The sequence below is a fragment of the Pimephales promelas genome, chromosome 24, assembly GCF_988280905.1.
Source record: "Pimephales promelas chromosome 24, fPimPro1.hap1.1, whole genome shotgun sequence".
Classification (NCBI taxonomy): domain Eukaryota; kingdom Metazoa; phylum Chordata; class Actinopteri; order Cypriniformes; family Leuciscidae; genus Pimephales; species Pimephales promelas.
In genome coordinates this window covers 12,616,617-12,629,879 of record NC_142792.1, presented here as the reverse complement: position 1 = coordinate 12,629,879, position 13,263 = coordinate 12,616,617, and the positions used below count along the sequence as shown (strand labels likewise).

Genomic DNA, 13,263 nt, shown 5'->3' with positions numbered 1-13,263 from the left:
GACAATAACTGCACACAAACTTTCTGCCACAACACATTGAGAACTAGAAATATTATAACATATGTAATAAAGTCGCTATAGTTTATCGACGTGTCGAACATAGACAGTAACTTACGCTGAACATCAACAGATCTATTACAACTAGAATTCTTTTAAATGAATCGGTCGAACTCATCGAACTTTAGGTGCTGGAAACGATCGTGCTGACTGGCTATTATACCTAAAAAAATAAAATAAAAAACAACCAACACGATCATTCAAAATAAACCGAAAGTACGTGAATCTGCCGCTCCCAACATCAATTTCGGCGTTTACCGAAGCTCTCTGCCATGAGCACATAGGCGGATCCCAAACACTGCTGAGCCAATACGAAATCACACTCAGTGTGCTACATATACACGTTCATTTGTCAAACTATCGACTTATATGATTACATTTATATATAGTATATAAACATTTGTAGGAAGCTTTGAGTAAACTATTGAAAAGAAAAAATAAATAAATAAATCCCATATTGTGTTGTAGTTATAGAAATCACCACTAGAGGGTGATTTTCAGTCATGAAGTCTTTCCATATTTTGAACATTTATTTCTTGCTTTTACATTTTTACACCATTTAACAAATAACAAATTAACATAAGTGAATATATTTTAAATAATAATAAAAAAACTAAATAAAAAACAAACCAGCACCAATCTTTTACACATACTGTACGCTACAGCATTTGCTTTCCATTAGGCCAGTCATTTGTAGTCATGCACAACAGCAGAATGATGTCAATATACTAAGTATCCTCAACAACTAAGACAGCTAGTAAGAGATGTTTAAATTTGGATGAAGAAATTATTGAAATGTGCTGTATGATGTTACTTGCTGAGATGTCTTTTACTGTAAATTATAACTCAAAAACACCCATGACCTTTTTTCTATATCACTAAAACTTGTCATCTTTAAACACAACATACCCAGTTCACTCACCAATTTGTGTTATTAACTGACCATTATGTACTTGTTATTTGGTTAAAGTTTTGTTTATGTTAATTTTGCAGACAACATGCTTGCAATTTAACAATTGTATCCTTTTAAACCCTGTAGATTTGTAAAACTTGGGAGGGCACGTTTTTATCATGATTGATCTTCCCTTAAAAAAAACACTGATTGAAGCTACATCTTGCATGAGTTACAACAGAACAACAAAAATGGTTGCATAGGTGAACAATGCTCACACTCAAACAAAACTGAATCAACTACACGACTTTGGGTGGATGAAATGCAAAGGAAATGCTGACGTTCATCTCCTCATCAAGTTTCTTCAAGGTTGCAATCATACAACAAAACAACTGCACAAATACACTAGTGGGAAATATTCAGCATCAGGTAGTTAACTATATTATACAGTGTGTCTAACAATGTGCATCTCATTTGGGTCTATACAGATTCTCAACTTCCTGGGAGAAAGAAGCTAAAAAGTAACAGAGAAATCAACATTATTGCAGTTTTGTCACCTAAGAGGCTTGAGGTTAAAACATCCTCTATTTACTGAACATAAGGCTTCAGTGATGTATATGCTTTATCCCTTTTTTTTTTTTTAAATCTGTGACCCTGTTTGATCCAGTGTTGAAGAGCATTTGGACAAACTTTATGTCTCCTTTTAGCTGAGCAGCAGGACAAGATAATCTCTCCATATGTTTGGCCATATATTACGCTTTTTTTATTTTCATTTTCCTTTTTATCGTCGCCAAGGACTCCTCTGAGAACAGGTCTACTCTTTAGCACAAAGCGGCAGTGCATAAGCTTTTCATCTGCAGATATCTGCATAATTATGAATTGTCATTTACATTCGAATCCGTCTCTTCCAGACCATCTGTTCCAGTTTCACGCCTTGCCCGCCTTCATGTAAGTGGGGATGGTGCCACGCTGTGTCAGACCCTCAAAGCGTTTGTAGGTGTAGTTGAGGAAAACCCAGTCCTTGGACTTGAAGTCTGGTTCTGTTACATTTGTCACTGAAATGATTGGTGAAGAGGATAGTCAGAACAGCCAAAAGAGACATGAAATGCATTTATAAAATTAAAGAGCTCTGCTTTTAAAGAGCTCAAGCATTTAAAGCGGCAGACAACATAACTGTAGTGTGCACTGATAAACAGAGTGGCATCGTCTGTTGGTGTGGATGCTAATAAAGTTCTCTTTATATTAGTAAAGTAAATGAGCGCTTGAAGTGGGAAAAAAAGTGATGGTACTCTCGAGCACAGGATCATTATCACATTTGAAATATATTTGATACATAAAGTAAACATATTTTAGAGCCAAGCTTATGATTTGAAAATCAGCCAAAATACATAATTTGATCTCTCGGCCAACAGTCGGGCCACTCGTGGTTACTGACGTTATTGTTAACATCATCATTGTCTGTGGTGGTAGTAGCAGTAACGTTTGCTGCTGCTTTAGGTGTTTACGCTTCTGCTACAGCAAACTTCTCATTAGTACCGCTGGTTAGCTTAGTTTTCTGCTCACGGATGATGTCTAAAGTTATTTTCTCTGGTTGAAGTTCTGTGTCTGACTCACACGTCCTTTTGGTCCCCTTCTGAAGCCAGGCTAAAATAGTAATCACAGAAGAACTGTATGATAGTAATACGGAATTCCTTGCACGACTAGCCTCTACATTAGGTGTCAATGTCATTCATTTAGGTTATTCAAATTAGTATCATAAAAGAGAACTTCTGATAGGGTAGACCGATTCTCCTTGCAATCACGTGTCGAGATGAGAGGCAAGTCATGCAGTGCCCCCTGGGTAGTGTGATGTCGGAAACATATGTATTCTAAAGATTGCGGACTGCCCCACTTTGAGCACTTAACTATATAATATAGCTATATTTATGATTATTCTGGTTGTGAACAGGTCTTAAATTTGTGGAGATGTACAATTTCAAAGTAATTTCTAAGTTTTACACATATTGTATGTCTGTAAGTTTGAACTTATTATCAAAAATGGTTTACGGTACCTGGCTGTAGAATATCTGACTCTGGAAAGTCGTCAAAGTTGGATGTATCATCAATGCTCTTGATGTCAATGGAAATAGCAGCAGGTCTCTCTCTGTGAGCAGTGAAACAGTTACATTTTAGTTATCAACGTCAAACAGTGGTTCTCTATGATCATGCGCACAAAAAGCTTGATTACATTAACATTTTGAGTGCTTTTGCCGTTCTAGACGACACTGCGATGATGTGAAGAACACAGAAAGGTGTGTGTGCAGATGTACCTGATATGCTCCCAGTCCACGGACTCAAAGAAAAGGTGAGATTTGATTTCATCCACACTTACTGATCCAACCCTGTTTTCTGCATCTGTACAATACCTGAAAAACATTATCATACAGTTTGGTCAGATCAAATTTCAAATGATCTCAAGTAATGACAAGCATTTTTGAAAGCGGTGACACTAGGAAACAATCATTTTAACCTCAAAAGTTCAGATGTTCAAAAGATTTGACTGATTTAACGGATACGGTAATGTTTCTGACCTAAGGATCAAGTCCTTGGCTCTCTCTGAAATGGGGACTTCTGGGGGGAAAATTAGCGTTTCTCGCCAGTTCATAACCTTCCTGTAGGTTTCCTGTGGCGTCTCGGAACAGAAGGGTGGGTAGCCTGGAACAGGAAAACAAAACAAACACCTGTTTCTGTGCAGGAAAAGGCTACAGTAAAAGGCTTTTACAGAAAGTGACGACTGGCCTGATCTGAACACGTTCACTTAGTGTTTTGAAGTTACCAACCTATCAACATCTCATACATTATCACTCCAAGAGACCACCAGTCACACAGCTTGTTGTAGCCCGTCTGCAAGAAGACCTCAGGGGCGATATAGTCCGGCGTCCCGACGGTTGAATATGCCTGTATATGAGAGGAATGAGCCATTGATACTATCAGGAATTGTCTGTTCTGTAACACAAAGACACTCTCTTACCAGCTGTCTTCGGTTCTTCTTCCATGTTTCTGCTTTCCGCTTTGAATTCATGTTTTGGAAGGCTAAAGGAGATTGAAGCAGAGCAAATACAGTTATTTTTTTCTTTAAAAGGGTCATACTTTTTTTTCCCTTGTGTTCAAGAGAACCAGCAATTTCCTGGAAAATATAAAAATGGAAGTTGCTGCAATCAGGGAAGCCACTATGGGTCTTTTTTCCTACATTGTAAATTATTTGAGTCTCAGAGCACTCAGACAAAACAGAATTAATGCGGTCATGCTAACTTGCGTTTGGATGTCTGGTGTACAGTCACAACAAATTTTTTTGTTGCACATCGAGGGATTTACTCTTTAAAGGGATTAAACTCTTTTGTTTCCATCGCAGTTTGTGAATTTTTTTTTTTTTTTTTAATTTGTTGAGGCCCCCAAGTGTGTCCTGATTCCCTGGTATGCGAACAACTCAGTTGTAGTTTGTTTTCATAGTCATGGTAAATTGATTTCTCATGATATGACTTCATTTTTTTGTAGTAAAAGATCTGAATATATCAGTACCGTTTCTCTGTGTAATTTGTGTACATATGTTGGTTACTCACAGAAGTCACTGGGAGGGTTGTGCGTGAGGTTCCGATAAAATTCAGTCCGATGGGCCTTCTTCAAGCCTGTGCAGAGGCCAAAGTCAGACAGCTTGACATGGCCCTACAAATCATAAAGACAGTCTGTTATGAGGTATTCCTTTTTAGACTACATTAACCTTCCAGAAACACACTCATTTCAGTATAAAGATAGTTCTTTTGTTTGTGTGAGTAAATAAGAGAGATAAAGATGAATTCCCACCCGGGAGTCAAGCAGCAAGTTGTCAGGTTTGATGTCTCTGTGAATGAAGCCCAGCTGGTGAATGGAGTCGATGGCCAGAACCGTCTCTGCGATATAAAACTGCGTGGCTTCTTCCGATAGAGTGTCTTTCTTCATCAGTAGAGTCATCATATCTCCTAAACACACACTCAAGAGTTACAGCCTCTGGCAGATGCTCTAAAAATAGGACTTTCTAAATTGCTGCTTTGAACAGACTGTTGTTAGTACTTTTTTCAGTTCTAAATCTCTCACTGTTATATCAGTAAAGAACATGTGACATTGTACATCTGTCCTCACCTCCAGGCAGAAACTCCATGATGAGATACAGATTGCGTTTATCTTGAAAGCTGTAGAACATCTTAACTACCCAGGCGCCATCAGCCTCCACCAGGATATCTCTCTCGGCCCGGATATGAGCCACCTGCCCCAGGGAGACATACAGGTAAGGAGAGATAATATCAGTGGATCGGTATGGCATAGAGGTGACTGACGGAGTTTGCTGAATTAAAGGTGCAGCAAACTATTTCTGAGAAACGTTGTTAAAAGTATATTGGACCGACCACCAAAATGCAATTGTATCCAATCAGCAGTAAGGGGTGTATACACTCATTAGGGGAAAGTGCCTGTGTTAGCGTGTTTGTGAATTTTGGGGATGGAGGTGTTAGGATAGGGGTGTTATCCTTTTGGGTAGGTGCGTGTTTGTTTTGGTTTAGCAGAAATCGCTAACTGCAACTTTAAATGGAATTGATTGTCCATACCTGCTCTTTCTCTAGCATGTCTGCTTTCCTGAGGATCTTCATGGCATAAATGTGACCCGTGTCCTTTTTCTGAACCAGGCGCACCTGAATACAGCACAACATTTTTATAGAACATTGGGATTTTCAATGAAATGTAAGTTTAACTTTACTTCATAGAGATTAAAATCCTTTCTGGAAAAAAAAAAAAAAAAAAATCTGAAAACCAGTATTTTGTAAACTTAAACTATTAAAAACAGTTTTGCTAATTTAAATACAGCTGAAATACAGTACAATATAAAGACATAAAATAGAAATATTAAATGAAAAACTTACATTAAACAAACATTTTGAAATTTTGCCCTGGCAATTAACTGAAAAAAGTTAAAGTACTAAAATTACATAAATAAAAATAAATGAATGTAAAAAATATTAAACAAAAATAACAAAATTATTTAAAAAGTAACAAATTAAAATAAAAAGTGAAAAAGAAATGAAAAAATTAAATATAGGCTAATTCAAACTATTAATAAAAACTAAAACATTATATATATAGTGTTTAAATAAACTGGTACAAACAGACAATGGCTCAGTTTCAAATCCTAAAGAGCTGCCTAACTAGACAACATTAAGGCATTATAGGTGTGTTCCTAAAAGTAGGGATCAACATTATGATGCCTCATTTTCTAAGGCAGTTTATCGTTGTACTTCTAGGAAAAGTAAATCCCAGAATGCATTGCACAAGCTTAGATTCATCCAATATGGAAGACAAGTTAAGAGAAAGATCATAAGCAATGCATACTTATATTTCATTGAATACTGAAAAATCCATATAAAACAGGCCTAGGTTTAACACCAAACTATTGGCTCAATTGTGAGTAGAGTCTCCACTTCACATAAAGAGAGCTATTTACAGAATGTGGCATGCTTATGAAGAGCGTTTCATTTCAGTCACTTCTATTTCGGCTAGGATGTTGCCTAAGAAGACGGTACACTTCAAAGTTTGAACACAGCAATAGACACACCTCTCCAAATGCTCCTCTCCCAATCACTTTGAGGGACTCAAAGTCATCAAGACCAAGGCGGGTCCTTTTGAGACGCAGAAACTCTGTCTCCTTACGAGCGTGCAGAGAGCGCCTCATGCTCTTCTACGACAAAAAAAACAAAAAACACAGACACTACTCAGCCAAATATTTTGAATACTATTTTGGTCAGTCATACATTAAATCTCTCTGGCGTACTCAAAGCAGGGTAACTAAGCAAACAGTCTGAGTCCTATTCAAACCACTTCGCAGATAAGCAAAACTAGTTTTTTCTTTGTTGACACTTCTGTGTATACGGTCAATATAGATTCTCTGAGGGCGTTTCACCTCTTCGTCAGGTAAACCCTCCTCATCCATCAAATTCTCCAGCTTCTTCTGCCTGAAACGGGGGAGAACAGCTGCATTATGACCAGTCACAACAAACTAGATTTATTCTAATCCAATAACACTTGATTGAATTGATACGTTGAGTGATATGGCTGGAGGAAGCAGGTGTAATGGGTCGTTGTTGCCATGGTTACCTCATCTCCCGCTCCTCGTGCTGGGTGAGCAGGGTGCTGTAGAAGTGCTCCAACGTGAGTTTGGCCACCGTGACTCTCTCACGTGTATGGTTGCTCATGGGGAGGGGCGCTGCCATGCCTCCCGTCATGGCCACGCTGGTCTGTAACAGGAAAATCATTTGCAAAGCAGAATACAAATGAAAGCAACCTCCCCCAAAGAGCCCAACTTATGAACAAAACACGTGTTTGACTATGCAATATTTTAATAATTACAGCAAATGTAAATGGACTCATTGTAAATTATATTATTTTGTTGATCATAATGTAATTATTAATAATATAAATAATTATCATTATAATCTTCATCATAGTCACAGCACCACCACTATGACCAACAATCAAAAAATAAACAAATAAAGCCAAAATATTAATTTTATTTTTTTTTAATTTTTAATTTCGTAAATAAGGGTTACTTAATCGGAATAAGTTTTTATATCGCTGATTTGTATCGGAATTACAAAATAACACCGCAGTTAATCAAAATAGAGGCTCGTTCGTCATCGCTACGAGTGTTTTTTTTTTTTCAATGGAAAAACCCGGAGTGGAGTTTGCAACGAGTGAACTCACATCGCATGTGAGGAAATCTGCGTTGCTGTGTGGAATACACGCGCAACAACTTGATGGTTTGGCTTCTTTTGAAATATTTTCGTCGACAGAAGAATTATAGCAACTAACTGGCCAGTTTTTGCTTGAGACGTGAGTTATTCGATATTAATTGCTTGTTTATGAAACTGTATTTTAAGCAATATCACGAAAAAAGTGTTGTTGTTGTTGTTGTGATTTTTGTTTATTGAAGTCTTTGCATTTTCTTGTTTGTTACATTTGCCCGTTCGGGACTGTGGAGGACGTTACTGCACCTGCTCATGTTGCGGTCACTCGTGTTTGAATGATTATGAATATGGGCCATTGTGGGGTAACCGTTAACGAAAACTAAATTTGAGCGCGCGCGGCCTCGCGTCTGCGTGCGTGACCTTGCGAACGTGACATGCAGTTTGACAGGTTGATCAAAACAGACACATTGACGCTGATACACCACATAGATTCCCGTATTCAATAAAGACTGCATTTATCAAGATCCCTTGTCTATCAAAAACACACAACATCGCAATGGACAGCAGGTGATAAATGACAACAAAAGAATTGCGATTATCACACATCTCACATCGCTTTTCTATAAAGTATTATGATCATTTAGTCCGCATAAAGCCAATGATTTACAACAGTACCACCACTGTGATTTATTTCCACCATCATCATATTTGTAAATTCTCACCTCCCCGTCCTCCTCCAGATTAGACAGTTTGCCGGACACCCGGAGATCAAAATAAGGATAAAATAAAGCCAACTGAATGGCCGTACGTTGACAAGGCAAAGCAGAGTCGCTCAGTGATCGCTCATGTTTGTTCTCAATTATTCAGGCTGATGTTTGTTGAGCTGCTGCTGCGGCTGAGCTGCGCTGACTCTGATGATCCTCCTCCCCGCACGCGCTCACGCTGACAAATCAAGAGTCCCCGACGGACCATGACAATTTTACAAAATAAAAGTTGACAAGAAAGACGATAATAAAATAGGATAATGGAAAATTATAGAATTTACCATTTTTACCAATTTACCATTCTTACTATCTGGTAAATTATAGAATTTACCAGATAGTAAGTGTTTTGCTTTGTCTAAATGGGTTACTATATGGGCTATTTTTCTTTTTTTTTTTTTTTACCAATTTCTATTATTCTACATTATTATTCTACATTATATTATATTTATAAATGTATATAGGTAGGGCTACTGGTCAAAAGTTTGGAAAATTACTATGTTTTTGAATATAATATGTTTTAGAAGTCTCTTCTGCTCATCAAGGCTGCATTAATTTGATTAAAAAAATACAGCAAAAATAGTAATATTTCACAATATTATTACAATTTAAAATAATGGTTTTATATTTTAAAATATAATTTATTTCTGTGATACAAAGCAGAATTGTCAGCATCATTACTCCAGTGTTCACTGTCACATGATCCTTCAGAAACCATCCCAATATGCTGATTTATTATCAATGTTGGAAATTGTTGTGCTGCTATTTTATAATAATACATTTTTATTATACATACATTTTTATTATATTTTTATAACCTCTGTTATTTTTTTCAGGATTGATGCTGAAAATTCAGTTTTTCATCACAGGAACAAATTAAATTTTTAAAGTATATTAAGATAAAAGGTAAATATTGTAAATAGCAAAGAAATCTTTTATGCTCACCAAGGCTGCATTTATTTGGTGAAAAATACAGAACAAACAGTATTATTGCAAAATATTATTGAAAATGTTACAGTTGTCCACATCTGTCACCATGGTTACTATGGCAGTACAAGTAAAAACCAGGGATAAGGACAGGCAAGGGACAGGCACTATTTACAATTTTTAATATCTCTGAATTTACAATTTTTTGAAAAAATTTAGGATAATGTAAGTACATAATTGAGAGAAATACATAACACTTTGCAACTGGTTTTGGATATTTTGATTTTAAAAAAAGTTACATATTGTACCTTCAATAATGTATAGTTATTATAATTGACACATTGTGCAAGTTGCAGAACAGACAACCAAAAAACAAAGGTTTAAACACAACACATATTCCTGAAACATCCTCTGAGAGACATTTTCATATATTTTATAAGTCCTCTGGTGACAAAGACAGCTGTGAAAAGCAATGTTAAATATTCCTGTTTCTCTCCCCCAAACACAGACACACACATACACACATGTGCGCTTTCCCCTGCTTTCCCCTGTCACTTACAGTCAGCTACTGGCCATAAATTCCCTTCTTTAATGTCATAGTTCAATGAAGCTTAGCTTGTGTGGGTCTCTTTTTGGTCCATCCTCTGATTTTTCAAAGAAGTTTTAGCAGATGTTTCGGTGTCAAGACAAAGACATAAAAATCCACAAACTTGAGTAAAGCTACATACAGTACACTTGATATTAAAGACTTTTCAGTGTGTTCTAGTTTAAACTCATATTATTGCTAATTAAAACATGCTGTGTTGAGTGTGGGTGACTCTCTTGAGCATTTAACAGACCCTCTGTCATCGACGGATGAGTGCAGACACTGATAAACAGGCTAGAAACAGCATGACGGATAGGCTGATTGCCACAGCCCCTCCGCAGTCCTTGGCATTTTCCTAAAACAGACAAGATACACAGAATATGTTGGCCTATCAGAGATTTCTTAATATCTGAAAATCTCATTTTGTAGGTAGACAGATTGCAATCAGAACGCAGCCTTGCAATGCATGTTTGAGAGCAGTAGTGTGTGTGTGTGTGTGTTTACTTGAGGGTGGTAAGCATGACAAGACTCAGGCCTTCTTCGTATCTTCTGAGATCTCATGCGGTCACATTTGACTGAGGCATTGTGTGCTCAGCGGTTAAGAAAAAATGAAGAAAAGGCAAGAATAAAAGCAAAGCATCATTATAGCAGATCCAAATTCATTTCATTTAAAATAGAATATGCTTTGTTATACAGTTGGTTGCTTGTTTATAAAATATAAAAATGTGTTTGAACATAAATTTGATCTGATTTCCTAAAAGTGCACCCAGAAATTTGAGTGAAATTTGTTCTTTCTCATGAAGCAAATTTACTGGTTACACCTTTAAGTGACTAAACTGATCTCATTCAAAACTGTGATTCATCTCCTCAGTGTGTGGTCTGGGTAGCCTGATTTTGCTGGGGTTTTAAGGATATATTTGACCTCTTTGGGCTCCATGGTGATGGGTGCGTACTGCCGAGAACAGTCACAATCAGCCTGAATCACCACCAACAGCAAGTTACTGTCTGGAATCTGATTAATTACAAACACCCTGCGTGCAATAAAAGAAACAGAGAGATAAAGTCTAGTCAATGGCATTCTTAACAGTTAATCCAGAGCAAACGGACTGTTTTCAATAACCACAAAATGCAGATATAGGTTACATGAGCCGCTATCAACCTAGGGAGGTGTCACGATTTCCCTGTGTCTTGTATTTGATTTGACTTTGTATTTTGTTTGTCTTGTTTAACATAAGGTTCAGGTCCTGTATATTTAGTTCCCGTTTCCCTTGTCTTCATTGTTATCTTGTTAGTTTCCATAGTTCCATAGGTTCATCCGCATCAAGCGTCTTGAATCTGGATTATAAAGTCAAGCCAGTACGTGACAGAATGTAACCATAGCAACTTTCCGCTAGATCAGTATCGCATTCTACATTTACCGAACATAAGGTCATTTGTATTACTTCATTATAATGTTTCTAAAATATTCAATATTGCTAGTTGTGCTAACAGTGCCAAATGAAAAACGCTACGCACGAAAATGACCGAAATCACCTTAACATAGTTGTATAATTAGCACACAAGTAAACTGAGAACTTGTACAGAAGTTTGATAAATATATGCATGTACCATATTACTTTTTAAAGCATTATAGATTATAATACTCCTAGCTATTTTTAGTTACTAAGTAAAATATTCTGGAAATAAAGTTATATGCTTTAAAATGGTTAATTTCTTTCATATTTTTGGCAAATCCCAGGGTGATTCTAAGATTTTAAGTAAAAAATAAAATACAATAAAAAAAAACCTGGACTCACCCCCCAGTAAGGGAATGATCATACAGTTGGTTCTACACTAACTATTAAGTCTACCCTGAATATTGATTTAATTTCAAAACATTTTAACTAACCAGCTAATATTAATTAATATTCATGAAGAATATAGACAAACCGTATATTACTGTAATTGTCTAGGTTAGCAATATGCTCAATCTGGCCTATATTAAACCATTACTTTTTAGTTATACTGTAACCTTATTTTCCATTGTATAATTTGTCATCACCGCTAGAGGGCGTCAAATAGAGCTGTCTAAGAGCATATGACTTCATTTGCTTTACAAACTGGTACATTAAATGTGTGAAAGACCCCCCACAGTCTCTTGTGTCTTGTAATTGGGACTTTATAGTTCCACACTTGCAACTTATTTTTTAAGAATATACTGTATTTCAAAAGTGTGGTTGAAAACTACAGTATGTATTTATAAATCTAAGAACAATTTAAGGCTTTTGTAATTACAAATTCACATTTGGCAAATGCGACTTGAATCATATACATACAAAATGTATATTTTGATGTATAAATAGCAAGAAATTGCATTGCAAATCCATCCATGGCCAAATGATCTATGCGAGTTCTTACTTTTGACATCTCCCACACTTGATCAGGCTGTTGGTTTCTTTGATTGACGGCTCGTAGACGAAGCTGGGATACTCAGTGTCACATGGCTGCAGAAGGCCCCCCTTTGACTTCTTACCAGCTACAAAGCAAACCCATAGTTATCTACAGTACGGATTAAAGAATAGAATGTCTTTTTATCCTCAAATAACATCAGCTACAGGATACTTTCATTATAAAATCACTTTTGATCATGAATAACAACATGAAAGCCAAATTTTTCACTGCTTTCTTTTTATCACACACAGCACAAGCAATATCACACACAGCGATGGAAACGGCACTTACATGAATGGAATAAGGTCTTGGCTGTGACACATCAAGATGAAGGAAGGTTACAGAATTAAAGAAATAAAAGGGGAAACGATGAAAGTGAAGATGAAGGAAGACACAGGAACGGCCATACAAACAGGTGAGTAACACAAATGAATCTTTGCAGTATTTATATTTACTTTACACATACCCTCCACAAAGTGTTCGGAATGCCATAGACCGTAGATGTTGAAGTCCAGTAAAAACCTGGCGGAGAAAAAAACGTCTGATTTTACAAGGGATTTTACAAGTCACTGATGTTGAAAAGAGCAGAAAAACAGCCACACTTACAGCAAGAAGTTCGATAGGAACCATTTCAGTGCTGCCATGAGATTATGAAAGGGCTGAGGGAAGGGGAAAAAAGAATAAAAGAATCACGATGGCATCCTTTCATTTCAGTTACACTGACAATTTCTGTGCAAGAGCTCATGACACATCTCTCTCTTTTGGTGTGAAGGCCAAGTCTTTTTTTCTAGATCAGCCCTGACCTGTGACCTTCACTCATATCGTCATATACCACAATGGATTGCAAGAGCAGCAATTTAATAT

At 36.7% G+C, this 13,263-nt stretch overlaps 3 protein-coding genes across 3 annotated transcripts in view; 1 reads left to right on the top strand and 2 right to left on the bottom strand.

The window, feature by feature from the left end:
* Positions 1–565: 565 nt before the first annotated feature.
* stk38l (serine/threonine kinase 38 like) lies at positions 566–8,639 on the bottom strand. The gene is made up of 14 exons (XM_039668275.2): positions 8,418–8,639; positions 7,106–7,245; positions 6,912–6,963; positions 6,567–6,689; positions 5,566–5,649; positions 5,105–5,228; positions 4,790–4,944; positions 4,549–4,651; positions 3,960–4,021; positions 3,769–3,886; positions 3,520–3,643; positions 3,259–3,354; positions 3,001–3,092; positions 566–2,004 (listed from the first exon to the last, which is right to left on the bottom strand). The coding sequence occupies exons 2-14, from the start codon at positions 7,231–7,233 to the stop codon at positions 1,877–1,879; spliced, it is 1,389 nt and encodes a 462-aa protein (XP_039524209.1). The 5' UTR covers positions 7,234–7,245; positions 8,418–8,639; the 3' UTR covers positions 566–1,876.
* The window catches only part of lrtm2a (leucine rich repeat transmembrane protein 2a), a 25,542-nt gene continuing 20,007 nt past the window's right edge, over positions 7,729–13,263 (top strand). The window contains exons 1-2 of the mRNA XM_089126715.1: positions 7,729–7,840; positions 12,651–12,814. The gene's annotated coding sequence lies outside the window, so the exon portion shown is untranslated. The remainder of the gene's footprint in view (positions 7,841–12,650; positions 12,815–13,263) is intronic.
* Positions 9,416–13,263, bottom strand: part of cacna2d4a (calcium voltage-gated channel auxiliary subunit alpha2delta 4a) — a 36,564-nt gene continuing 32,716 nt past the window's right edge. The window contains exons 34-40 of the mRNA XM_039668268.2: positions 13,006–13,058; positions 12,866–12,921; positions 12,691–12,711; positions 12,367–12,484; positions 10,885–11,000; positions 10,474–10,556; positions 9,416–10,324 (exon numbers count right to left, since the gene is read on the bottom strand). Of these exons, the coding sequence (XP_039524202.2) occupies positions 10,229–10,324; positions 10,474–10,556; positions 10,885–11,000; positions 12,367–12,484; positions 12,691–12,711; positions 12,866–12,921; positions 13,006–13,058 (543 nt within the window). The 3' untranslated portion in view covers positions 9,416–10,228. The remainder of the gene's footprint in view (positions 10,325–10,473; positions 10,557–10,884; positions 11,001–12,366; positions 12,485–12,690; positions 12,712–12,865; positions 12,922–13,005; positions 13,059–13,263) is intronic.